The sequence below is a fragment of the Cynocephalus volans genome, chromosome 18 (genome assembly GCF_027409185.1).
Source record: "Cynocephalus volans isolate mCynVol1 chromosome 18, mCynVol1.pri, whole genome shotgun sequence".
NCBI lineage: Eukaryota > Metazoa > Chordata > Mammalia > Dermoptera > Cynocephalidae > Cynocephalus > Cynocephalus volans.
Genome location: NC_084477.1, coordinates 15,599,120 through 15,626,192, shown reverse-complemented (window position 1 = coordinate 15,626,192; position 27,073 = coordinate 15,599,120). Strand labels below are relative to the sequence as shown.

At 41.7% G+C, this 27,073-nt stretch overlaps 1 protein-coding gene across 1 annotated transcript in view; it reads left to right on the top strand.

The window, feature by feature from the left end:
• MAP3K21 (mitogen-activated protein kinase kinase kinase 21) overlaps window positions 1-23,220 on the top strand; it is a 53,420-nt gene extending 30,200 nt beyond the window's left edge. Inside the window, exons 5-10 of the mRNA XM_063082867.1 lie at window positions 2,034-2,274; window positions 10,128-10,250; window positions 15,385-15,535; window positions 15,889-15,986; window positions 17,596-18,378; window positions 22,808-23,220. Coding sequence (XP_062938937.1) covers window positions 2,034-2,274; window positions 10,128-10,250; window positions 15,385-15,535; window positions 15,889-15,986; window positions 17,596-18,378; window positions 22,808-23,220 — 1,809 coding nt within the window. The remainder of the gene's footprint in view (window positions 1-2,033; window positions 2,275-10,127; window positions 10,251-15,384; window positions 15,536-15,888; window positions 15,987-17,595; window positions 18,379-22,807) is intronic.
• The last annotated feature ends 3,853 nt before the right edge of the window (window positions 23,221-27,073 follow it).

The window sequence follows — 27,073 nt, the reverse complement described above, 5'->3', positions numbered from 1 at the left end:
TTTTAGAATTCATTCAGTAGGAAGATGACTTTTGCTGCTTTCTCTCTGATCTTATTTTTGCTCTTGTGAAGTCTTAGACCTAAGTGATGTTTGTGTTTTTTTTTTAATTTGTAAAGTTGTTGCAAGGAGATTCATATTTTAGGTTGGGGCCTGGAATTAAAAATGGTTTCTTATTCAATTTCTGTAGTAGAAACACACAAAAAACCTTATTGAGTATGCTGCCCTCATCTCCTCCTTGTGCCATCTCATTTAACAATGACTAATTGGATTGATGTCAACACCACTGAAAAGTAGTATCTTAACCAGAAGATAGACAGTAAAGAGTTAGAAATTGGGAGTTGACTGGAAGTTATCATTTCTCCCCTAATAGACTACAGTAAAATCTGCAACTTGGACAGACTCGTTGGAGAAAGTCACCAGTCAGTTCAAAAACAGATTACAGAATTTTCTTTTAACATACAGCTTTTAAAAAATATTCAAGTAATAAATACTAATTTATATCTGGCACAGTATAATGAAGAAACACCCATCTGCTCTATCAATAAGAATCAGCTGCTACCTATTAGCGGAGGTGATTGGAACATTAATTGGTCTAAAGCAAATCATTCCTCCTGCAGTTTTATTCATGCAATTTTTTATAAAAATTTTAAAGAATGTTTGAAAGCTGACTTTCAGTCCACTTGGGTAGAATTACCAAGCATTCAGAATTTTATCTGAATAAATAAATTTTCTTTTTGTTATTAGAGCCCCCCCCCCCCCCCAGTCTCTTCTTCACACTGTCCTATTCATTTGTGGGAGGGTTCTCTTCTTTTTTATTTTCCTTTATAATTGTCCTGACATAGAGTCAGATTACTCTGTGTCCGTCTGTAAGAAGTCCAAGTGATTAGAAGATTTGAAGTGGCCTTTTCATCCCATGGTTTGGCTCCAGTTCTTTCCAGGAGGCTCCGTCTTGCAGAGTTTGGATCAGCACGGCCGTGGTGGGCCCGGTTCAAGTGCTGCTTGGTTGTATGAAGTAGAAAAATGTGTGTACTGTGCTCAGAACCCACCTCAGAGGGCATCTACAGTTTCTAACAAAGATCGTCTTATTTGGATATTCTAAGATTACATTTGTTTAGAGCAGTGTCAATAAAGCCTTGCAAGTGCCTTGATTTCTATGTGAGTGCTTGATTTAGTAGTAGGGTAATCTAGAATAGAAAGTAGTTCAGCACTAAAAGAAACCTTTATGTCTCTGGTGAACAGAGCACTTTACAGATCCCAGAAGCTCATTAATTCTAAAGCTCTAACCAAGAGGATGTTTAACTCCAATCAGGAGGAATAGCGACAGAGGAACTTTTATTAGCTAATTCATGAGATCTGTTATAAAGTGATGCTTTCCACGCACCGATGGGATTCTGAAAAGTTCTTTATACAACGAACATGTTTTCCTTTGGCTTATACTTTTACTGGTGTCCCAATTTTATTTCCAATAGGCCTTCAGCCAACTCCTAACCCATTAGCTCTATTTTTTCCCTTATCTCTCCACCACAAGGTTTTATTCTCTAAGCAAACTCGTAGTAAATATCCTGAAGAAGTCCCTAAGTAAGGAAATCTGAACTGCCTCTTTTGTCACTAGAATGAGCTTTAACTTTGAGCTGTTTTTTAGGACAGGTCACTCACCATCTGTACTTTGTTGCTGTGTGTTAATAGTACATCTTATGTGTCAAGGTGATTATAAAGGCTGGAGATGAACAGAGAGAAATGTTAAAATCAGGTTGGGCTGCCTCTCTTAGGGTCATAAAACAAACAGGAGATTGGAGCCTGTGGAAAGGCTTTGTCTTTCACCCAAGTCCATCATAGGCTGAGAAGGTCTCAGCTCTCTGATGGCCCTGCTGCAGAGAGCCCTGTCCTGGCAGGATTGAGCAGAGGGAGAGGGGTTTTGGCTTCCCACTGTGCATGGAATCTGGTGGCTGGGGTGGGGGTGCAGGTGGAGAGGAATAGACCAGGGCTGCACTCCTGCTGCCAGGAGTGATGGCATGGGGGTGAATCTGTCGCAGGAGCTGCGGTCCCGGGAGGAGGAGCTGAGCAGGGCGGCCCTGCAGCAGAAGTCTCAGGAGGAGGTGCTGAAGCGGCGGGAGCAGCAGCTGGCCGAGCGCGAGATCGACGTGCTGGAGCGCGAGCTCAATATTCTCATCTCCCAGCTGAACCAGGAGAAGCCCAGGGTGAAAAGGAGGAAGGGCAAGTTTAAGAGAAGCCGTCTGAAGCTCAAAGATGGGCATCGAATCAGTTTACCTTCAGGTATGGTTGTGCTTGCAAGTTGCATAAAGATGTTTGCATGGCCTTGTCATCCTTTATCTGATCTGAACTGGCAAAGAGATGCAGAGATGAGACTTTGAGACAGTGAGTGAATCCATTTCTCTAAGTGTTTGCTTAAATGCATGCTCCTCACATGATGGCCTGCTGTGTCCTCATGTATGGAACGGCCTAAGGAGCACGTGGTAGGTCACCGTGTGGGAGCATTTAACTCTGAGCACGCTCCCATGTGGGGAAGCAATCGATTCACTCCTTTTGAAATCAGAGCAGAGCTTTTTAGCTGATTGTATTGAACCAGCGTTGCATGGTGTTGTGAAAGTCCAGAACAACCAAACGGTCGCTCTCTCACCATTCAGTGTGTTGCTCCCCCAAGGCTCTGTAATGTCATCTGCATTCGAGTTCACGTGGGACGCTGACCCGGCTGTTAGCACTTCTGCAGAATGCACCAAGGGCTTCGTCTGTATTCTTGCTTTCTTCGAAGGGTTTAGAATCCTCAAGGTCCAAAATGAACCAGTAAATCCAGCAAAGCTTTTAAACCTTGTAAAATAACAGAAAAGGATTACGAAACCCTTTTAGCAATGTGTCAGGTGGAACTGAACAGAAAACAATACACATGTATGAATTTGCTAAATTAAGTTCGTTAGTATTATGTGTTATAGTTGATTTCAGGGAAAACCAAACACTCCCAGTGTATTTTGTGATTCTTTCAAACACCAGGGAAGGGAAGTGACGGAATAAGGGCAGAACATATTCTGGCTGAATGTGTATTAAATATCTGTATTTATCTCTCTATTTATGTGTATATGTATTATATATTAAAGTGTTCTTTATGGATTTGAGTATTTTCCTAAGATATTTGCTAATGGCAAGGAAATTTGATTTCAATAGCAAAACCAGTTTTGTTTTATGTAAAGAATATATAAATTATCTCGTATTTATTACAAAATACTGGAAGCCTTGCAGTGTACCGTGGCTTTTTAGATTATTGCAGATGTCCTCAGTTTATCAGAAAGTTGCTAGTATGTGGGGGTCATGAGTATCCAGAATACGTTACTGATTATTTGGTTTGATGAGGTGAGACTAGGCTATTTTACCTTCAATGTCTCTGCAGGGGGGAAAAAAGGTATTTTTTTTTTTCTAGTTCTCTTCTGACGTTTGCTTTTAGCTAGAGTTAGCTTGGAGGACCTGACAGGACAGGACTATTGTGTATCAGTCACCCATCATTAAAAAATAGACTAACTTACCTATGATGAGGTTTCTGCTTTCACGTGTAGATGGTAGAAACATTTGGAGAGGCACGAGGTGTGAGTTTTCTTCTCCAGGTCTCAGCTATACCAGCTTTCTTTTATCAGCACTGTGGGATCAAAATTAGTATTCTTTATTTCCTTTGGGAAACTTGTGGTGGGGGGCAAGTAGTGAGAATCTCATGGAAAAGGAAATCAACTTGGAAGAAAAAGTTAGATCACTCCAATGGTTCTTTACTCTTTAATGGTGGTAAAGTGATGACGTAAAATACCTTGAGATTCCTGAGGTCAGACTTTCACTCTTGCTTGTCTTCTCAAATGTTCCTTGACTAATACCTTGAATTTATTCAAAGCAGACTGAATATATTTGACTTCTTTGCCAAGTATTTTTTTTTTTTTTAATTTCTGGATTGTATCACTTGGCTTTTCTCTTTCTGAGAATAAAGGGAACATTTTAGTTACATATTTATACTTTGTGGCACTTAATAAAAGATTCCAGTTAAAACATAACCCAAAAAATCGTCTATAATCCTAATCCCTCAAGAAGGAAAGAAAATCAGCTTCTGGAATTTAGCATGACAGTTACCTCTTCTGCCCACAAGGTGGCGCTACATGGTTGTAATACTGATACCAACAGGGAAGCTTTGTAAAAAAATTTTTTTTTTTTTTATCATCACACAATGTAAACATTTTTTGTGGTCCTTTATCAACTTCTCCCAGCTCCCACTTACGACTGAGGGCATGCAATATTTCTCTTTCTGTGCCTGGCGTATTTCACTTAATATAATTTTCTCTAAGTCCATCCATGTCGCTGCAAATGGCAGAATTTCATTCCTTTTCATGGCAGAGTAATATTCCATTGTGTAGATATACCACAGATTCCTTATCCAGTCATCTGGTGATGGACGTTTAGGTTGGTTCCATATCTTGGCTGTTGTAAATAGATCTTTGATGGACGTGGGAGTGCAGGTGTCCCTTTGACATGATGGTATCTATTCCTTTGAGTATATACCCAGCAGTGGGATTGCTGGATCGTGTGTCCTGTCTGTTGTTTGTGGAACCTCATACTGTTTTCCACAATGGCTGCACTAATTTGCAGTCCCCCCACAGTATACGAGGGTCCCCCTTTCTTTGTATCCTTACAAGCATTTGTTATTTTCTGTATTTTTGAGATGATATCTCGGTGTGGTTTTGATTTGCGTTTCCTTGATGCTTAGTAATATTGAGCATTTCTTCATGTGTCCAACAGGGAAACTTTTTTTCATTAGGATTCTCCAGCTCTGCACTCCCGTGCACGCTCACATGCACACACTTACTATTCAATATCCAAGAACAGGACAAGACATCCAACAAGAGGAATAATGACTATAAAAATAATTATTTTTCTCCTTCAGGAATATTTCTTTGTATGGAAGAAAAAGCAATTATCTGTACTTTAAATTCAAGGGAATTATTGATATCATCAGAATAATTATTATTCTGATAGTACCTTATTATTCAAGGGAATTCTGATATCATCATCTGCTAGGAAACTTTTTGAGTTATCAAATTTTAGTAGTTTAATGTCACACTCTTCAGGAAGAAACACCTAAGAGGTGGTAGATTGAACGGTGATGCTTTCTTAAGGAGTTGTCTTACCCAGTTTTCTCAGAAACTCCTAAGGCAAACTGACACTTAATATTTGTGTCTGCAGATCTTTCAAAACGTTGTTCTTAAATGTGAATGAGTAGACTCACTTGGAATCTGGTCCTTGAGAATTATTAATGGTTATTTTATTATATCGCTAATGCAGTGGCATTTAGAAGTGCCACAGGCGCCAGGCCCCTCGGCCCCCTGAGTGTGCCCGGTGAGTGGATGGGTGCGCAGTGGGGACAGAACACACGCCTCGCCAGGATTCTGAAGGCCATAATGCAGTTTTTCGTGTGGAAGCAACTGCTCCCACGGAGGCAGTGTTAGCCTAGTTCGTGAAATGTCAACATTCCCAACAAAAATACTAGGGTCAGTTTCACTTCAAAGCCCTTGACCACATGGTATTTGTCCTGAGCAGGTGTCTTGAGAACCTTTCTTTCAGGGAGCACAAAGAAAAACCGGGCACCAGCCAGAGGCACTAAACCATTCAATTTTATCCTCCCTAGATGTATACCTGGGACAGACTCCACCTTTCTCCACTTTAAAGGGACAAGGATGTTTATAATTAAGAGTGTTTTTTAAAAAAAACACTATTTATTATTTACCGGACCTAGGATGCCAGGTTCTTTGGGAGTCAGTGTCGCAGAAATGGACACTGAGCCCGTAGTGTGAGTGAGCAAGCAAGGTTTATTGAGGGACAGCTCGTGCAGAGGGGACCCACACGGAAGAGGAGTGGCGGTCCCCGAGCATGCAGGGCAAGGGGTTTTTAAAGACAAAAGAGCTGGATAGGGGGCTTGGGAGAGAGGGTAAGGTCTCCGGTCTCACAGTTGGGGTCTTCGTCAGTTGGTCACAAGGTGTCCTATTTTCAGCCTCAGCAGGTGGGGTCCTGATTGTTTTCTGGAGGCCTGTAGAAGAATGCTTTCGCCAGGGGCTTAGGCAACCTTGGGTAATGACATGCTTGTGGGATGGGGACATAGTGGAGTCTTTAGGGCTTGTCTTTAACCCCTGCCCTCCCTGGCATTTCCTGGAACAGCACGTGGTCTGTTGCCCTGGGGTCTCTGCTGCATTTCCAGCACGTACACTGCTGGGTTCTTGGTGGGGACAACAAGATGGAGTCTCCCCTGCCAGCCCCGTCCTCCCTGCCACCTCAGAAGTGTCTAGGCATTTCCAGAGGCTCAGAAGCACTCTCTACCTTAGGTGTTGTTAAAATCCAGCCGTGTGTCTTGCTGCTTATCTGCGGCTTTGCACATGTCCATGCCTGTTACCTGAGCCATCCTTGGAATCTCTTGTCACATCAGTTGTCACAAATAACTTATCATTCCGATACTGTGACCTGGTCCTTGGCCTGTCGTCTGCTGTGGACATGGATGAACTTAGAGAAAATTATATTAAGTGAAATACGCCAGGCACAGAAAGAGAAATACTGCGTGCCCTCACTCATAAGTGGGAGCTGGGAGAAGTTGAAAAAGGACCACAAAAAATGTTTACATTGTATGATGATAAAAAAAAAACAGAAAAAAATTTTAAAAAGCTTCCCTGTTGGTATCAGTATTACAACAATATAGCGCCACCTTGGGGGCAGAAGAGGTAACTGTCACCCCCTGCTAGAAGCGCGTGGCGAATCCTTTCCATAGCATTAACCCAATCAGTGTTTAGCTAAACCTTTCTAAATGACTTTGACCTAAAACAAACTGTTTCACATCAATGGTAGGATATTGCTTCTACCAGCTGCCCCCACCCCGTGACTCCAATTCCACTAAGTCATCATGTCCGACTAAACCATTTCTTGTATCCGTTCTTTCCTTTCCTTTTATTACTTATTTAATTTTATTTTTTAAATTTAATTTATCAATATGCAACATAGTTGATTTTCATGTCTCTTTACCAATTCCTCCTTTTCCTCTCTTCCTCGCTCCCCTTGCCCCTTCAACATCATATCTATTCACTTGTCTTAACAAGTTCAAGGAATTGTTGTGTCTTCTTTCTTCCCTCCTGTTTGTTTGTATATTTACTTATTTTTATGAGCTCTCAGAAATAAGTGAGGACATGTGGTATTTCTCTTTCTGTGCCTGGCTTATTTCACTTAATGCAATTTTCTCTAAGTCCATCCATGTTGTTGCAAATGGCAGTATTTCATTCTTTTTTATAGCACAGTAGTATTCCACTGTGTAGATATACCACAGTTTCCGTATCCACTCATCTGATGATGGACATTTGGGCTGGTTCCAACACTTGGCTGCTGTAAATAGTGCTGCAGTAAACATGGGAGAACAGGTATCCCTTTGACGTGATGACTTCTGTGGAGGATTCATAAAGTGAATGTTCACAGGGCCTGGTTTTCCAAAGCCTTGCAGTTTCAAATATTGACCTTGCAAAGGACAGGAAAATTTCCCCAGGCTATTGAGTCTCTGTTGCAAGATAAAAATCATAACACAGCAAGGCTGCTGGTTCAAAGACAGACAGATTACTAATTGATATGCAAAGTTACTAAAAAGCTGCTGGAGGGAAAAGGAATGTTTGCTAAATCAAGCCTTTGTTAGTGGATCACTTAGTTGCCTAACAGAATGTCATCTGACTTGTTTTTACTGAATGTTACCAGCTTCGATTGTAAAACTTGTTAAACTGTACTTAGCAAAACCCCACCTATGTGTCTTCCTGTAACTTGCTGGTCTCGAGAATAAATGCAGGAAGAGAACCCCGATTCGTGGTTAATTTCCCAATGGAAGCAATGCCTCACGCTTGAGGGTCCTGGGATATTAACCCCTTTCTGGGGCTTCTCACTGCTCAAAAGAGATGGGCTTTGAGTAATCTTTGGTGGCTCTGTCACCCAGGGGAAAAGGGGTGACAAATCCATGGGAGGCAAAGCAACAACTTCCATTTCTCCGGGCATTCTTTCCTTTCCTTAAACTGTTCTACCTGGTCAAATCTCTCATAATTTCTTCCTTGCTAGATTGACGCTGCCTCTGACTTAGTTCTTTGCTTCTGTCCGCATGGTCTCCCAAGTTACCCACACCTGCTGTCGCTTTCACCAGCTAACCTGAAGCTCCAGTTGGGTCCTGTTGGTAACCTTTGCTTAATTTCCTTGTTCAACAAACACTTGAGGATTCCCAAGTACTAGGGGTTGTAATGTACATATGGTCTCTGCACTCATGTAACTTACAATTTTCACCGAAAAAAGAAAAATACTCATTTAGCACAGTTTTCTAAGCACCTTTGGTGGGCCGGGCATGGTGCCAGTTTGGAGCGGGATACCATGTGATGGAGACTGTCCCAGTCTCTCCCCATGGGGAGCTTACAGTTGTATTGGGTGAGACCTGAAGCTAATGATTAAACAGGTGCTGATTAGCTTGTAATAATTACTTACCACCCTGAGGGAAAGGATCAGCAGGGCGGGGAGATGTTACTGGTCCGAGGAGACCCTACAAGGCTTTCTACAGAAGCAGCACTTCAGTTGAGACTCGGGAGTTCACAAAATACAGAGGGGGATGGACAAACACGTGCCCAGGAAGTTTGCTTAATTCCAGGGACTGAGCAAAGACCAGTGAGGTTCGACCAGGGACCAGCAAACCCTGCCGCGTGGGCTCAGAATGGTTTTTACCCTTTTAAATACTTGGAAAAAATCAAAAGAATAATATCTGGTGGCACCTGACATAGAATGTGTTTTAAGTTTCAATATCCCTAAGCAAAGTTTTACTGGAACTCATTCATTTGCATACCGTCTCTGACTCTTTTCTGCTACACCGGCAGAGCTGGCTGGTTGTGACGGACCTTATGGGCCACCAAGCCTATGGTGTTTACTGTGTGTCACTTTACAGAAGAAGTGTGCTGACCCCAGGGCGAGAAGACAGTGTGAAGAAAACTTCACATTTCTAGCATGAATAATTGGACAGATATCTGCCTACCAAATCTCAACTCCTGCTCACCTCAAGTACCAGGTGGTTCTTTAAAGTATGATTTCCAGAAAGATGCATGAGAGCTCTCTTGCAAATGTGGAATGGAAATCGTGTCAAAGATTTTAACTGATTAATTAGTGAAGATGCAGATAAAACCATTCAAATGAGAGTTTGAGGGGCTAGGTATTTATAGGCAATTTCATAAGGGACTGTCAGGAGTAGATTGCTGGGTTAAATACAAACCTGGTTAATGCCCAGTGTGGCAATAAACCGTAACCTTTGGGATTGTCTTTTCTGCCAGACAGAAACTGTTTGCATCATCACCAGGCAAAATCTATAAGTTAACATCTGTTCCTATTGAGTTGTCAAAAAATAGCACAGTCAATAGAAAAGCAATCAGTCAGAAGTTAAGCTCAGCACTGCACTGAAAAAACGCCCCATAATTTCTTTTACCTGTGTCCACGTTCACGGTTAGTTTCCTGGGAGTCTACAAAGTCCTCCCAGACACTGTCCCCTTCTCGTCAGTAATTCTGCTCGCTCTTCTGTAGAGTTCCACGTCCTCGGCATATCTCTGCCACGTTACAGTTAGGTACTCATAGCTATTGTCTTGATCACGAAATGCTTTTAACCCACATCGTCTGTCTTAATCACCAAAACAACCCTGCAAAATACCGTTGTTCACATTTATCAGGTCAGGAGACAGGCTCCGAGCAGTTCCTTACTGGTTCAAAAATCCATGGCGCATTAATGATGGAGTCAGGACTCATTTAAATCCTGGGCCTTCTATATCCATTTTGTAAATCTTCTCAGAAGATTGTTCTCCAAGGATTCAGTAACACTGCATTTTTCTGTGTATGTGTGTGCGTGGGTGTGTGTGTCACTGTCCCTAATGCATAAGCTCTGAATCATTATTAGTTGACTTGAACCCTGATATGTAAGAAACCAACTCTAAATATACTTTAGAGTTCCCGTCTGGCAATTTTTGCTTTTATGGCCATGAGCTCAAGACATGTCTATGAAAATCACTTGCAACCGTGACTCACCGATTCTTACTTTCTTCTGAATCCAACAGATTTCCAGCACAAGATAACCGTGCAGGCCTCCCCCAACTTGGACAGAAGGAGGAGTCTGAACAGCAGCAGTCCCAGCCCGCCCAGCAGCCCCCCAGTGATCCCCCGGCTCCGAGCTATCCAGTGTGAGCCTCCCCCTCTGCCTGGGGGGCTTTTGTGCTGATTTCCATCTGTGCTTGACTTGGATTCAGATTAAGCAGATAGGGTTTCACAGCAGGTTGTAAGTGTGCATGTGACATTGCATAGGTGCCACAGCTATTTGGAAAACAAAATTTTGTCTTAAGTTCCTTAGTCTGATTTTCTTACACTCACAACAAATGATTCTATGCAGTTGGTGATGTGACCAGGCCCCGGAGGAGAAAGTGAGAGACCACACATCTTGAGACGTTTTGTTCAACATGTGCATGCCAAATTAGTATTATCTAAACACTTGCTGCAAAATTAGCATTACCTAAATATATCACACGGCGCTTCTTTGTGGATATTTTGAAAAATGAATTCAGGTTTCCGTCTTTTGTGAGGATAAAAAAATATTTTGCTTTTTGGGATTTCAATTTAATCTATTTTAGGTATGTCCAGCCTAATTCTTAAAAATACCACGTGGTCCTTCGGTGTTAGGAAGAGCGTTCAGCCTGGTGGAGGCAGCGCATGTGGCTGATTTCTTTGCACTCTGAGAGTTTCTGTCAGACTCTGAATCAGAGTTTTGGGGTGAAATACAGTTACTCCTCCACTGCCCTCTTCCCAGTGTCTTCACGTCTTGCCCTTGGGGACCCACCTCGTGGAGGTGGCACTGGGCCGACTTGGCTGGGCCCAGGATTCATACTCGTTCAAGTGAGTACCTTTGGGATTTCAGATAAATCCCAACCCTGTAGAGTTGAAATGAAACCAGCCTATGGAGGGGCATCCCTGGTGTTCACCCCCAGAAGTGCCAGTGGGTGAAAACGTCCTGCTCCAGATACCCCAAGTAGGACCAGTTCTGTGCAGGGACAGTCAGCTCAGGTTCTCCAGCCCGAGTCTTGCTCATCTTCGTCCTGATCCCACGTGTTCCGTGGCCCTCTCTTGTCTCCGTGTCTGTGTCTCATGTAGACATCCCCTTGGTGTCACGGCTCAGGGTAGTGACAGTTGAGTGCAGACTCTGGAGCCACACTGTCTGGGACCGAATTCCAACTCTGGCCCTGCACCTGAGACTTGGGACAAGTTCCCTAACCATGTCATGCCCCAGATTCCATTTCTGTGAGCTGGGGATGGTAATGGTCCAGAAGGGCTAAATAAATATGAAGTGCTTAGGACAGTGCCTGGCATGCGATGGGAGCTCTGTGCACGCCGACGGTCATTACAATCGTCATTTTTATCCTTACTGCTGCTCAGAAGGCCTTTGTGGCCTTGCGGTCTCACTGCTGTGTGCCTTTGACAGGGCTGGTGTGTGTTCACCGTGAAGATGTGGCCTCTCTCCGGTGCATCATGGTGCATTTACACGCACATCGGATTTAGGGGACTGAGCTTCTTTTCACTACGAGGAGTTGTAGGTGTCACCTGGCACATTTCCCCTGGACCCAGCGATGGGGAAATGTAAGTAAACTTGAAGGAGAAAGATTGATGATAAAAGCATCATGAGAAGCAAAAACCCAAAAAACCTCTGAAACCGAAAGAAAGGGCAGTTCTATGTATTGAGAGGCTGGGAATCTTTTCAGTCAAATTGAACAAAAAAGAGAGATGGCCCCAGAGAGTTCACAAAGAACACCAGAGGAAAGGCCTTATGACATCAGCATGACTTTGGATAAAACGTGAACATTTCACCATGACGCGAAGAACCCTCAATGTTTGCACAAAATGTGTGTTTTCTTTGTATTTCTTCTTCTATAATTACGTCTTCTCTGGCTTACTCTAATGACTGGCATCGTTATGTGACATTATATTTATGATGCACTTGTCTTAAAGAAGAAGAAATGGTTGAGTTCCCTAATCCTCTGAGAATTCCCACTTTCAGGGTGTGGTCTCAGGGAAAGTCCTAAAGAACGGAATAGAGTGGTGGAGAGGCCCCCACGTGGCACCTGCTATTTCAGGAGCCTGGTGTCACTGTGTGTCCTCAGCATCTTTCCCACCAGCAGAGCATCAGAACGGACGGTGAACATAACACACTTATTTTTCCAAAGAGGTGATACAAGCTGAAAATATCAGTAACCTTCCTGCCCCCCATGCACCCCGTCCTGCTGATTACCCTACAAAGCAAAGCACCAAGACAGCCCTGCTGACTGAAGATAGTGATGCCAACTTGCAGATGGGTTAGGAGAGGAAGAGACACTAAACCAAAAGCTCCATAAAGGCAGAGACCTTGTGACCCGCACCTCGCACAGTGATGACAGCGGTTAACATCCACCGAGCACTTACGTCGTAGGTACCGTCTTAAGATCTTTCCATGGGTCAGTCCTTTAAATTCTCAAAACAGCCTCATCCAGTGGATGCAGTTGGGCCCCCCAAACGAGGTGCAGAGAGGTCATGAATCTCGACCTAAGATGGTGGCCACGGACTGATGGAGCTGGATTCAGACCCATGTCCAGAACGTGGGCTCTTCACTGCCCGCTCTTCCAGCCTCTTAAGATGGTAAACGTTCAATAAGTGTTGAAACGAAAGAGAAGACAGAAGAACACATCCAGAGAGGGAGGAAAGTGGGACCTGAAGCTGAGAGATTGGTGCCGGCCCTGGGAGCGTGGCAGGGAAGTTGCACAGTTGAAGTTGCATGCATGTGTATATTTTAAAATTTGGAAAATATTGAAAAATGCAGAAGACATCAAACATCAACCATGATGTCTCCAGCCAACTGGTTTTCAATGAAGGTACCAAAAATATACACTGGGGAAAGGACAGTCTCTTCAATAAATGGTGCTGGGAAAACTGGATATCTACCTGTAGAAGAATGAAACTAGGTCACTCTCTCTCACCATACACAAAAGTCAACTCAAAACGGATTAAAGACCTAAATTTAGGGCCCGAAACTATAAAGCTAGTAGAAAAAACAGGGGAGGGGCCGAGCCCGTGGCGCACTCGGTAGAGTGCTGCACTGGGAGCGCAGCGACGCTCCCGCCGCGGGTTCGGATCCTACATAGGAATGACCGGTGCACTCACTGGCTGAGTGCCGGTCACGAAAAAGACAAAATAAATAAATAAATAAATAAATTTAAAAAAAAAAAAAAAAAAAAAAAGAAAAAACAGGGGAAATGCTGTATGAAATGGGAGTCTGCAGCACTTTGTTGAGTGAGACTGCAAAGGCACAAGCAACTAAAGCAAAAATACAGAAATGCGACTGCATCAAACTGAAAAGCTTCTGCACAGCAAGGGATACTATCAACAAAGAGAAGAAACAACCTACAGAGTGGGAGAAAGTGTTTGCAAATCACACATCAGACAAAGGGCTAATAGCCAGAATATGTAAGGCACTCAAATAACTCAACAGCAAATAAACAAATAACCCAATTAAAAAATGGGCAAAGGACCTAAGCAGACATTTCTCAAAAGAAGATGTACAAATGTCCAACAGGCACGTGAAAAAATGCTCAAAATCACTAATCATCAGGGAAATGCAAATTGAAACCACAATGAGATATCATCTCACCCCAGTTAGACTGGCTGTTATCAAAAAGAATAACAAATGCTGGCAAGGGTGTGGAGAAAAGGGAACCCTCCTGTATTGCTAGTTGGAGTGTAAATTGGTACAGCCATTGTGGAACACAGTATGGAGGTTTCCTCATAGAACTAAACATAGATCTACCTTACAACCCAGCTATCCCGCTACTGGGTATATACCCAAAGGAAATGAAATCAGTACGTCCAAAAGACACCAGCGCTCTCATGCTGATCTCAACACTGTCACAAACCCAAGAAATGGTATTGACGTAAATGCTCACACATAGGAATGGATAAAAAAAAAAGCCGTGGCATAGATACACGATGGAATACTACTCAGCTATAAAAAGAAACGATACCCTATCTTTTGCAGCAGCATGGATGGAACTGGAAACCATCCTGTTAAGTGAAATAAGCCAGGCACAGAAAGACAAATACCGCATGAGCTCACTGATATGTGGAATCTAAAAAAGAAAGAAAGAAAAAAAGTGGTTCTCATTAAAGTAGAATAATGGTTATCAGAGGAGGCTGGGAGGGAACAGGGTGGGGGTAAGAGAAGAGATGGACTGACAGGTACAAAACTATGCTGTCTTCCTAAGCGAATCACTGTGCAGCATATGTCTGTATTGAGACAACACACTGTACCCCACAAACAGGTACAAGTCTGTTAAAATAAAATAAAAAATTTAGTTAAAAAAATGTGTAAGGAAGTTCAGTTTCCCTCTTTACACAAGCATTCCTCTCCCTGAAATGTAAATACTTTACTAAAAGTTCGATCTCTGTGTTTATTAACTTCTCCGTGTGTATGTGTGTATATACACATGTATAAACACATAATTGTGAATGAAGTGTTATATGTAATATTATAGATAATATAAGCATTATACTGTGTCTAATTTTTATCCATACCTGATTTTTTATGATCACAGAACATTCTACTGTGTAGGTGTATCATAAGGTTTCAAACTGTTTTTAGAACATCTGGTATATTTCGGATTATTTTTTCCTAAGTTTGTAGTAGTGACAAGTTCTCCCCAGTGATTTGCAGATCAGTTGTAAGTGTGCTTCAACACTCCAGGGATAGCGTGTAAGTGTATCAGCAAAATATGGTACTAAATGTCATGTGAACCTCCTGTGGGGTGTAAATAACAGGCTAGACATGGGAGACTGTTAAATATTTTCAGAGTTTAAAAGGCAACTATAGCCAAAGTGAGCAAAATTTTGATGACTAATGGAAAGTTAGTTTAGATTGCAATTTGAAAAGATACATTTGTGCCTCAAGTTGAAAACTTCTGGTTAAAAAAATAGACTACTAAGTTAAGTTAAATGTTCCGTTTGGCTGTTTCCCCCCCTCCCCATTTAAATTGAGATCCTGACTTGCAAAATGTTAAATAAAGAGATAATTAAGTAATCAGATCTTTGATGCTAATTTACCTCGAATTTGTATTTTTTTCTGTTAATTTATCCCACATTTCTTGCTATTTTTATGATTGGAGGAAGAACCTTGCTGTAGATTGGGTGGAATAAATCAGTTCTTTGTTTTCGTGTCTTGAGTAAGGTAGCTTCACAACTGGTTTGGTAATTTAACTTTTTTAACAAAGCTGGTGCTGGTTAATGGTGGTTTTGCTCTCTGTTTAGTGACTTCAGATGAAAGCAGTAAAACTTGGGGCAGGCTCACGGTCTCTCGACAAGAGGAATTTGAGGATGTAAAAAGGAACTTCAAGAAAAAAGGCTGTACTTGGGGACCAAATTCCATCCAAATGAAAGAAAGAACTGATTGCAAAGAAAGGTACGGGTGTGTGGTCTGGCGGTATCCGACGTGTAATGTGACATATAGCAGTGCTTGATTTAATAACGCACCAGCCAGACTGAACTTTCAAAAACCGAGAAAATTAGTACAGAGATATCTGAATATTAACTTATGCTAGATGAGTTTATTTTACTACCTTAATTATTCAAGCAATTAAAAATATCCTCTGATAGTTTGTCTCATTTTTAAGTTTTATTTGTACATTGTTCATTCTTTATAAAGTACAAATATGTTCTTGCTATTTTAAAAATATTGTTGGCACATATCCACCAAAACCTAATTTGTGCATTGTGCAGTTCCATTATATGAAAATACACACCTTTCTCTTGCAGGATAAGACCTCTCTCAGATGGCAACAGTCCTTGGTCAACTCTCTTAATAAAAAGTCAGAAAACCATGCCTTTGGCTTCATTATTTGTGGACCAGCAAGGTAAATGGGTTTTAGGAAGTAGAATTTGTTTGAGATAGACTTAGCATCTGAGTGCTTTGCATCTTTGCTTTAATAGTGTCATGTGGTCCTTAAAGTAGCAGGGGAGGTCAGCAAATGATAGCATTCCTTACAGCTCAAAAGCTGTTTTCCGTCAAGTTTTTACGGCAGAAAGTAACTGGGCTCCCACATGTTTTTTTTGGGGGGGAATTTGTAACTCCTGTTCTTTACCAGAAAAATTAGTATCATAATTAATTACGTAGAACTAAATGATTTTAGTATAGGAGATAGTAAATATGAAAATTAGAACCTCCTGAAAGTTCTGCTGATATTAATGGTGGGACTCTGGCTATATTGTCCCCTGTTGACATGATGAAATCCCATGAGGCAGGTTAACTATGGAAAACTGCTGCTTGGAGAGTCTTATGTTGGAATTTCTATTTAATTTGAAGGAGTCATAATGATTCTTTTTCATGATGCAGTATTCATATTCAGTATTCAGATATTAAAAGGTTGCAAAGATGAAAACTATAGAAAAGCTTCAGGAATGGTTGTTAACAAAGAAAAGGAAATTGGTCTTTGCACATAACAGTTCAAGGGGACCCTTTGAGACCATTGAGTTATTGGTGCTGTGCTCAGTTTTACAAGCATATTTTTGCTCATCGTGCATGTTCCACCTCTCCCCGTGAAGGTTCCTCCTTTATGAAGGAAAAGGGAGTTTGGGGGAGCAATGCTGGAGGGCGGAGGGGGTCCAAGTGGAGGAAAAAGAGGGCACCCCAAACAAAAGGCGCCAGTGGGCAGAGCACAGGCTTGATCGGGGAAGGGCTGGCACCCCAGATTGTCTAGGTTAGGGAGCACGTTTTAGGTGTGGCAGGTGTAATGCAGGAAAAGTGGGACCTTCTGTCGTGGATTGCTTTGGAAACCAGGTGAAGGAGTTTGCTGTGCGGTCACTCCCTGTTCAGCTCACAGGCATAAGAATTTTAGCTTCCTCTTCAGCCACTGTGGCTTGTAGCCCTGGGGACTCTGCAACCTCTTGGAGAATCTTTCTCTATTGCAGCAGCTCCCAAACTTTAGTAAAGGCTTGTTAAAATGCAGACAGTGGGGCTCCACCCCTGGAATTGCTGATTCCGCAGTCTGGGATGGAGTTTGCATTTCTGCAAGTTCCCCATCCAGGCGGCCCACTTTGAGAACCACGGATGTGCTGCAGGACAGCCCCTTTACCCTCAGGGAGCAGCAGACAGGGGCTGACACATTTACTGCAGTGAAGCAAAGAAAAGGACACATTTCGTGTGGCCTGTGTATCCATGTGTGCATTTTTGTGTCTTGATGCCTCCGTGTCTACAGTAATTTTTGTTTCTGATGCTCGTGAAGGATTGGAAAGAGCCGATGATTTCCTGGCCATTTTGTCTGCAGGGAAACTGGAGTTGCAGGGCTCTGGAGCCTTGTTCCTTCGAGCTCTCTTGGAGGAACCATGTGCCCAAATGGAAAGGACTCTGAGTGTTTTGATTCAGAATATTTATTTATTAGACTTTTAGGTTCAATTTACAATATCATTTAAACGATTTCTACTGTAAAATGGTCCTATAATGTGTGTATTTATACCTTTCTTCAGGGGCTTGTGAGGAGCCAGAACTTCTCCCCGACGGATCAGAACACAGAAAGCCAAAGCAGTTAGAATTGCCCGGTCAGGCCTGCTCAGATCTACCTCTTTGGAAAGACAGTCCGAGAGAGAATGCACTGGAAGCTGGAAGCTGGCAGGAGGAAGCCCCTGCAAACTGTGTCATGGACTCTCCCCAGGTGGCTCCTGCTGAGAGCCTGAGCAGACCCCCCCAGAGAAAGAGAACGGAGGTGGCTTTGCTCGGGTGCACCGCACTGCTGGCCTCGGTGGCCCTGGGCCTGGATATCCGGGAGCTGCATAAAGCACAGGCTGTTGAAGATCGGCTGCCCAAGGAGGAGAAGAGGAAATGGGAGGGAATCTTCCCGAGGGCTTCCAGGTGCCGCACAAGTGCCAGTCCTACCGCACAGCCACCAGCTCCAGGTGGGGAGCCCTGCGGTCCCCCATCACCACCACTGCCAGGTGCGGGGAGCCTTTTCTCTGTGCCTTCTCTCTCCACCAAGTGCCTGCTGCAGTCGGATGGGGAGGATGCCTTCATGGGCAGCACACCTGTCACCTGGGACCCCAGGGTGCCCACTCCAGATGTCTGTGCTGACGTCCCAGGAAGTAGTCGTGCGCCAGCCCTCTTGCCAAGACTCGAGACCGATGGCGGTGTGTTGAAAAGCCCATCTCCTTCCTTCCCAGAGCAGTCACCTGGGAATGTGCCTTACGCTGCTTCAAAAGATAGAGCATCGCACCACGGACGGACCATGTCTGAGGGGAATCCTTTTCAGAACCCAAGTAGGTTGCATGGGTTGGGTAAAAATACGAAACACCGCTGCAGAGATGAGGATGTGAAATGGTAGGGATCTAAGATTTTATCTTTTTCTAGCAATGACATTTAATCATTTGTTTTTACCATTCATACAGGTCTTTGGGTTTTACCGTTCTTTTTGATTTGGTTTTAATTTCACTATAATTTGGATTCTGGGAAAAGTGTGGTTAAGTTTTAGTAACTGTACAGAGTAGCACAGAAAGGCAGAAAGGGCACGTGGAAAATGACTGACCCAAACCTTTGTGTCCCAGAAAAGGCAACTCACTTGCCCCAATCAGAACCAGTAGTTAGTGGGGGAGCCGGAACTGAAGGTGGTCTTCTCGCCTGCCCTGTGACACCTTGTCTCTTACGTTGCGTGGCTCCCTTGCTCAGTTTATGTTGGGATTGAGTTTAGCAGGTGCATGAATGTTCTAGGGCTGCTGCGAAGTACCGCAGACTTGTGGCTTGACCCACAGAACTATCTTCTCTCATTGTTCTGGAGGCTGGAAGTCCAAGGTCAAGGTGTGGGCAGGGCCGGTTTCTACCGAGGCCTCTCTCCTTGGCTTGCAGACGGCGTCTTCTCCCTGTGTCCTCACGTGGTTGTCCGTCTGTGTGTGTCTGTCTCCTCATCTCCTCTGCCTATAAAGAAACTGATCAGATTGGACTAGGGTCCACCCTAATGACCTCATTTTACCGTAATCACCTCCGTAAAGACCCCATCTGCAGATACAGTCACATTCTGGGGGACTGGAATTAGGGCTTCAGTATATGGATTTTAGGGTAATACCTGTATTATCCTATTGATGTATAATACACTAAACAGTCCAATGGGGTGTATGTGCAGATGTGGAAGCCCTGAAAGAAAAATCAAATTTCGTAATAGATTTTTCTAGACCATTAAATAAGAGGGGCTTGGCTGGAAAGCAACTGCTGGTATTTCTGTAGCACTTTGTAGATGATAAAGCACCTGAACATGAACCATCCATCGTAGTCTTTGTGGCAGTTCTGTTATATACACATCCCCAGTTCAGAAGCAAGGGCATGAATAAGCTCCCTGAAAATTAATGGCCTATCCAGGGTCACACGGTTAGGAAGCAGCCGCATCAGGATTTGAACCTGGGGTCTTACTGTTTGTCATATTATGGTGCTTTCTCCTCCACACAGCTGCGTTCTTTCCATTTCTAAAATCAGATGAGTATTTCCATGATTAGATGATGCTGTTGTGTGCTGGAGTGGCACTCGCCTTTGAGATTTCTGGGGTTAAGTGGCAATTGGATACCAACGTTGGAGGAGACACTGTCTACTTGGGAAGAACAGGTGATTGGGAGTCATAGGACCAAGGTCCAAGTTCTAGTTGTACCACCTGATAGGTTTGCAATCCTGGGAAAATTGTGCAACCTGCTTTCTCGTATGAATGTCTTAAGAAGCACTCGTGTTGTGCTTAATAGTGTGGAGGCTATCTGGGTTCACATCTCTGCTCTGTCACTTATTTGCTGTGTGACCTTGGGCAAACCACTGAACCATCTGTTCTCAGTTTCTTTATCTATAAAATGGGAGTGATAATAATATATTTACCTAATCTTTGCCACTGTCAGAATTGTGGTAAAAATCAAGTGACATGCAATGGGTTGACTAGTATTTCTGTTGTATATGAAGACAGTTATAATAACCTTATATACTTGTCATGAGTATTAAGTGAGGTATATGAGAAATGCTTTTTAAATTGTAAAATGCTATACTAGGATTGGTTATGAAGCTATATTAAAACTGAAACTGCTTTCAGTCTCTTTATCTTTTCATCTGTCTCTTTAAGTACTGTACCTAGACATGGCATTTTCTAATTATTGTTAATTGCCTTTAGATAAGTTGGTTTATTACCCTTTTGTAAGTCAATAGAGTACTGTCTTGGTATCTTGTAATAGTACAAGGAGAAATCCTAGCACAATAACCCCTGAAGAGACCATTCTTTTTCTCTTACTTATAAGTTAATAGTCATTTGCTAAAGCGGTAATAAGCCAGTTCTTCAATACAAACAAGAGGTAACATGTAAAAACTCAATGACTTCCCTATTTTCATCAATTTTTTTCAAATCATAATCTGAAATGAAGTGTAATCATGTTAACCATCATTTCCAAAAGTCTTAAATTTATTCCAGTCTAATGCATTTTTATTTTTATTCATTCATTCATTTACTTTTTGCTAAAAGGGAGATTTATTTATTGTAAATGCATACACTAATAAAAAAGAAAGATCTCAAAACAATAATCATCCTTTGCACCTTTGGAAACTAGAAAGTGAAGGACTGACTAAGCCCAGATATTGCAAAGGAAGTAAATAATACACATTAGAGCATAGAGAAAAGAAATAGAAAATAGGGGGAAGAAATAGAGGAAATCAATGAAACCAAAAGTTGGTGCTTTAACAAGAACTGCAAAATTGACAAACCTTTACCTAGATGGACTAAGAAAAAAGAGAGAAGGCTCAAATAACTAAAATCAGAAATGAAACAGGGGTCATGACAACCAAACTTACAGAAATCAAAAGGGTTAATAGAGAATACTATGAATAGTTGCTGGTCAACAAATCAGATCATCTAGATGGAATGAATGAATTCCTACAAACACGCCACCTACCAAGAGTGAATTATGGAAAAAAAAAAAAAACCCAAAAAGTTTGAACCGAATTATACCTGGTAAGATGAGTGATTATTGTTTTTTGGTTTCCTGATGCAGGACTCCCTTGAGGACTTCTCACAGATCTGGTTGCATGGTGTTGAACTCCCACGGTTTTTGTTTGTCTCAAAAATACACTATTTTTCTCTCATTTCTGAAGGTTAGCCTTGCTGGGTATAGTATTCTTGGCTGGCAATTTTTTCTTTTAGTATTTTGAATATATCATCCCATTTTCTTCTGGCCTGTAGAGTGTCTGTTGAGAAGTCTGCTGTTAGTCTGATAGGGGCTCCCTTATAGGTGACTTGATGCTTTTCTCTTGCTTCTTTTAAGATTTTCTCTTTGTTTTTGCCAGTTTGACTATAATGTGTCTTGGAGAGGATCTTTTGGGGTTGAATCTGTTTGGGGATCTTTTGAACCTCCTGGATCTGAATGTCTGTATCTCTCCCTAAACCTGGGAAGTTTTCTGTTATTATTTCGTTGAGTAGGTTTTCCATGCCTTTTTCTTTCTTCTCCCCTCCTGGAACACCCATTATTCAAATGCCTGTGTGCTTAAGGTTATCTGCTAGCTCTGTTAGATTTTCTTCATTTTGTTTAATTCTTTTTTCCTTTTTTTTTTTTTTGTTTTTTGTTTTTTGGTCTGTCTAGGTTATTTCGAGAAGACTGTCTTCAAGATCAGAAATTCTTTCTTCTGCTTGTTCTAGCCTGCTGTTTAAGCTCTTGGTTGTGTTTTATATTTAGTTGAGTGAATTTTTCAGTTCCATGAGTTCTACCATGTTCTTTTTTAAGGTATTAATCTCTTTGTAAATTTCCTCCTTCATATTCTCAATTTTTTTTTCTCATTCCATTATGTTGTCTGTATCATCTCGTATCTCAGTGAGTTTCCTTAAGACTATTGCTCGGAATTCCTTTTCAGTCATTCCAAGAGTTTCCTGTTCTCTAGGGTCTGAGGTTTGAAAATTACTGTATTCTTTTGGCGGCATCATATTTTCTTGGATTTTTGTATTTCTAGTATTTCTATGTTGATATCTGGTCATTTGATAGAGCAGTTGCTTCTTCTGTTACTCTGGAGTGGGCTTTGAGGAGAAAGACATCCTTTTCTTTTTCCAGTCTCCACTGGTGACTGTCCTTGTGCTGGTGCAGTCAAGTGTCTGACAGGCCATCTGCATGGTGGCTGAGGCTACTGCTATGGCATCAAGCCACTTTTGCAGCAGCTGTGGCGGTGGCTGTGGTGGGCCACCTGCACTGAAGTGGTGTTTTTGTCATGCTCCTTGCCTGCTTCCAGGTGGAGAGAGCAGCTGCCCTTGGCTCCTGCCTAGGACTCTAGGTGAGCTCTGCTGCTCGCTTGCTTTCAAGCCAAGGGGGTGGCTGCCCTTGGCTCCTAATCCGTTTTTAAATCTACCCTGTTTATAAAAGGCTTATAATGATCATTGCCCTGTTTATAAAACACTTATAATGACATTGTCCTCAGCACTATGAATATTATTTAGCTCTGTTTACAGATATGATTTTTATAGGTTGAAGTACTCTTTCCAGCTCTGCATTACTTTTAAAAAACAAAACAAAAAAACTGAAACACATTATATCCTAACAGTTGTAAAAGGTTTAGGATTGTGGTGTACTTTGTTGAAGCTCACTTTAAAGTGATCCCTTAGTTGAATTGTCATCATACTTTATTCTGTTTAATATTCATTGTTTTAGGAGTCACTGTCTTTCTAATTACGCACTGTCTGGCTTTCTCAACCAGCTGGTGCGGATATTATCCTGGCTCCCGGAGTCTGTGACTGGCCACCCCACTCCTCCCCTAGTGCTCACAGTAACCTGCCAGGTGAGGTCTCACCTGAGAAACACAGAGCTGCCAGTACGGTGCCTCGGCCACGCCCACGCCCTGCCTCCCTGAGAACCCGATCGGATCCACCGCAGACTCTCACACAGACAGTGGCACCTCTGCCTGCACAGGCTGACCATGTACTGGGCCATCCAGGACTAAGCCATGCCCGTTTGCTCAGTGCCAAGGAGAGAACTAAATGCCACATGCCTTCGTTACTGGACGCTGACGTGGAGGGTCAGAGCAGGGACTGTACTGTACCCCTGTGCAGAATGAAGAACCAGACGAGCCGACCGTCAATTTATGAACTGGAGAAAGAATTTCTGTCTTAAATTAAGTGCCTTGTATTGCTGGAGCATTTCTCTTTTTAAGGTAAACATATGAGACCGTGTGTCCATCTGGGAGTTGTTTGATGCTGCTGTGTTCTCAAAAGCTGTGGCCTCGATACTACATGGGTAAGGGGTAATGCATGTGATTGCATTAGCCATCTGTATTGTATTTTCCACTGGACCCTTATCTAGTAACTTGAAATACACAAAGTGTAAAGCAAGAAATGTGCACCAGTGTGAAACTAGGCTGGGTAGAATCACCTTGAGCCCTGTCTTAACGCTTGGTTTGCATTTCTCTCCTTGTCTGATAAAACACAACAGAAACTATAATGGGCTCACTGCCTTTCTTTCCTTTCTGCCTTCGTTCCTTCCACTTTTCTCTCTCCTTTTCTTTTCTTTTTTGTTATTTGGGCAACGGAAAGCCAAGAAAGACTTATTAGTTTCTTGCCAAGAATAATGTGATATTAGTAAGTAAAGGTGTCCATTTGGGAAAAAAGAAAAAAAAGTCAACACTGGAATAGATGCAGAGTCCTATTGAAACTACCTAAACTCAGCTCTAGGCTTATTGTGCATAAATACGTTCAATTCTCACCTAAATTATGCAATGATGTTTCTCTCTTCGAGGAAATTTTACTGAATGTAATTTATAAATGCTTTACTGAATGTAACTTATAAACATTTTATCCATCAGAACTCCAAAGTAGATTTTAAAAGGTGAGCTCCTGATATTTGGCTAAGACCATATTTTATGCTCCTGAGTGAGGCTAGGTTTTTCCTGCAGAAAGTATTCTCCCTTCATCAATAACCCTTCATTTGGTATCTAGAAGTGGAAAGCTTTTTCATTCTCTAACAGAATTTTTAAAAATTAATTTACACATGCCTCGCGCAGTTTGCAGATACCATGTATTGTAAACATTCATGTCGTTTTATTTTTTTTCTACCTGAATGTGTATTGCAATAATTTCAAATACACTTAAACATCGCCAACTCAAGAAACAGCAGTACTGTTAGAATTTGTTGTTATTACACATTTCGTTTCATTGTGGATGGATGTTATCTGTTGAGATAAGCTGATATAGTGGAAAGGATAAATACAGATAAATTTCAGAAATGGGTTTAAAAAGTGGGCCTTTGAACAGCAGATCAGGATTTTAAATGATTTAAAATAATTTGTGAATCACTTTTGTAATCCTACGTATATGCTACAAATAGACTCCTGGGTTATTGCTACAGAAATGGCTATCCAGGAGCTTGGTAAATTTGCCTGGGTGTCTTTTGTTACATTGGCTGTGGTTCCTTTTTGTTGCTAGAATGTGGTTGTGCAGAAGACAGATAATAAATATTTAAATTTTTCCATACAATGAAAAATGAAATTAGGAACATTGCTTGTTATTTATTTAAAATTGTACCTTGGTTAAGGTTTAGTGGAAAAACTGAAATGTCAGCAATTTAAAATAAATGAGATGTGATAAAATATCTCATCTGTGATAGAAAATAAGGAAAATTACATTATTTGGCTGTTTCAGAATGTCTTAGTCCCCCAGCACGTATGCCCAGCAGGTGACGAACAGGTCATGAAGGACGGGATTCACAGCACGGTTTGCTATAAGGAAAACAGTCTCATGTTTCAGATTCTTGCAGCAAAACCTCAGGTACTAATAACGTTCTGTTATATTATTGTCCATTCTGTCATTTGGCTTCACTTTCTAGGGGTTATTGCATATAGAGATTTGGTTTCCTCAAAATTTTATCACATTTGAAACTGTGGTCAGCTGCTTCGTATTCAGGCATTTGGGGGCATGTAACATCCAGCTAAAAGTAAAAGAAATATATGTCCCAAATAATCAAAACATGGAAAAAAAAGTGAAGAAACTGTCCAGAGTTTTGCTTCTACCAAAACACCGTCTCTGTGTGTGTGCATGTGTGTGCATGTGTGCACATGTGCGTGTGTGTATTGGTTGTGTGCACAGGTGCATGTGTGTACAAGTTGTGTGTGTGTGCATTGCATGTGTGTGCACATGTGCATAAGTGTGCTTGTGTGTGTGTACAGGTGCATGTGCGAGCATGTTGCGTATGTACATGTGCATGCATGTGTGCACACGTGTCTCTGTGTGTCCACATGTACGTGTGTGCACGTGTATCCACATAGGTGTGTGTGTGCACACGTGCATGTGTGCACATAGGCATCTGTGCACATGTGCATGTGTATGTCTGTAATGTGTGTCCGCAGGGCTTGTCCTTCTCAACTCTGTTCCAGCTCCCCTTTAGCTTTGTTTTAGTCAACTCTACATTATGATGAATTAGAAATGAAGCTATATTAAAAAGATAATTGCAATATAAGGATTCAATCTCACATGCTACTGCAGATAGCTATTTTTTGCTGTGATCTATTGTACATTTGTGATTTTCTGTGTGTTGGTGTACTTAGCAGCATCTGGTTATTTATTTTTATATGGACTTCATAGCACACTGAACGATAAATTAAGCTGATTTAAACTGTTAGTCAACAATTAAGGTGCTTCCACAGCAGAGATTTAAGGCACGGGCCTGATACACTGTATTACGAAGGCTTGTGACTGAAAAAGATGTTTACATATGTTGTCTATTTTTTTAATAAACTTTTTTATAGCTGGTCTCTTTGCTCAGTGGCTTTGATCTACTCCTGATGATCGTGACTCTAGTTTGTAATGGTTTATTTTGTATTCAATAAGGAAAGGTATATTAATAAAGATTATTAATGCTTGGGCCGAGCCCGTGGCGCACTCGGTAGAGTGCTGCGCTGGGAGCGTGGCGACGCTCCTGCCGCGGGTTCGGATCCTATATAGGAATGACCGGTGCACTCACTGGCTGAGTGCTGGTCACGAAAAAATGACAAAAAAAAAAAAAAAAAAAAATTAATGCTTAATAAGCCAGCTATTACCCTAATAAATGCATAAAATTGAAGATCACTAGATGAATCATAGGATTAAATACTGCAAAAAAGGTAAAATGAAATATTTAAAATGTTTGGTTCATACATGCATTGAAAAGTTGCATTGCACAGGGAGAACTGAGCAAATCCAGTGTTCAGAAGGCACCCTTTTGCAGAGTGTAGTTAGCATATAAAGTACATCTTGGTGGATGCTACAGGAATTTGATTAGTGAGACATGTGTATTATTAACATGTTTAAATCAGACGAATTTCAAACAAGCACCACCTAGCATCTGGTGGTTTTTACTAAGTGATAAAAGCTTGGGTGAATTAAGAAAGCAGACCACAGGATTTCATGCAGATTCGTAACATATGTAAGGAGTTACGTGCGGATTTGTAACATCTGTTACGTAAGAGGGAGATGTTATGTAAGAGGGAGTGAACTTGAACATCTGTTGTATATCACTGAGTGTTTGGGGCCTTCCTTCTTAGGTGCCCATAAAAGATACTTCCTGTAATTCTCTTTAATAAGATGTGTGCGATAAGTAGTGGTATCCCTATTTCATTAGACATGAAACAGACACAGGGAAGTTGGGTAAATTTCTGAAGATCCAGCCCGTGTCAAGTCCCCACCATCTACCTGTGATACCTGTTGTAATTATAAGCACAGTATAGAAGGTGAAGACATCTACAACTTTGCAAATGGCGTCTAAAGCTAATGAACTTTTTCATTCATCAAAAAGTTCACATGTCTAGAAATGCATCAGTACTTATTTAAAAGTAAAGCTCTATATTCACTTGCAATGGTTAATACACTGAGATATTTCCTAAATGCAAAATGAAATAAAAGGTACTAACACATGTCTATCTAACAGACAACTCAGAAACATGGGGTATTCTGTTCAATGGGTTTGTAAATGCTGTGATCTGAATGTGTCCCCCCAA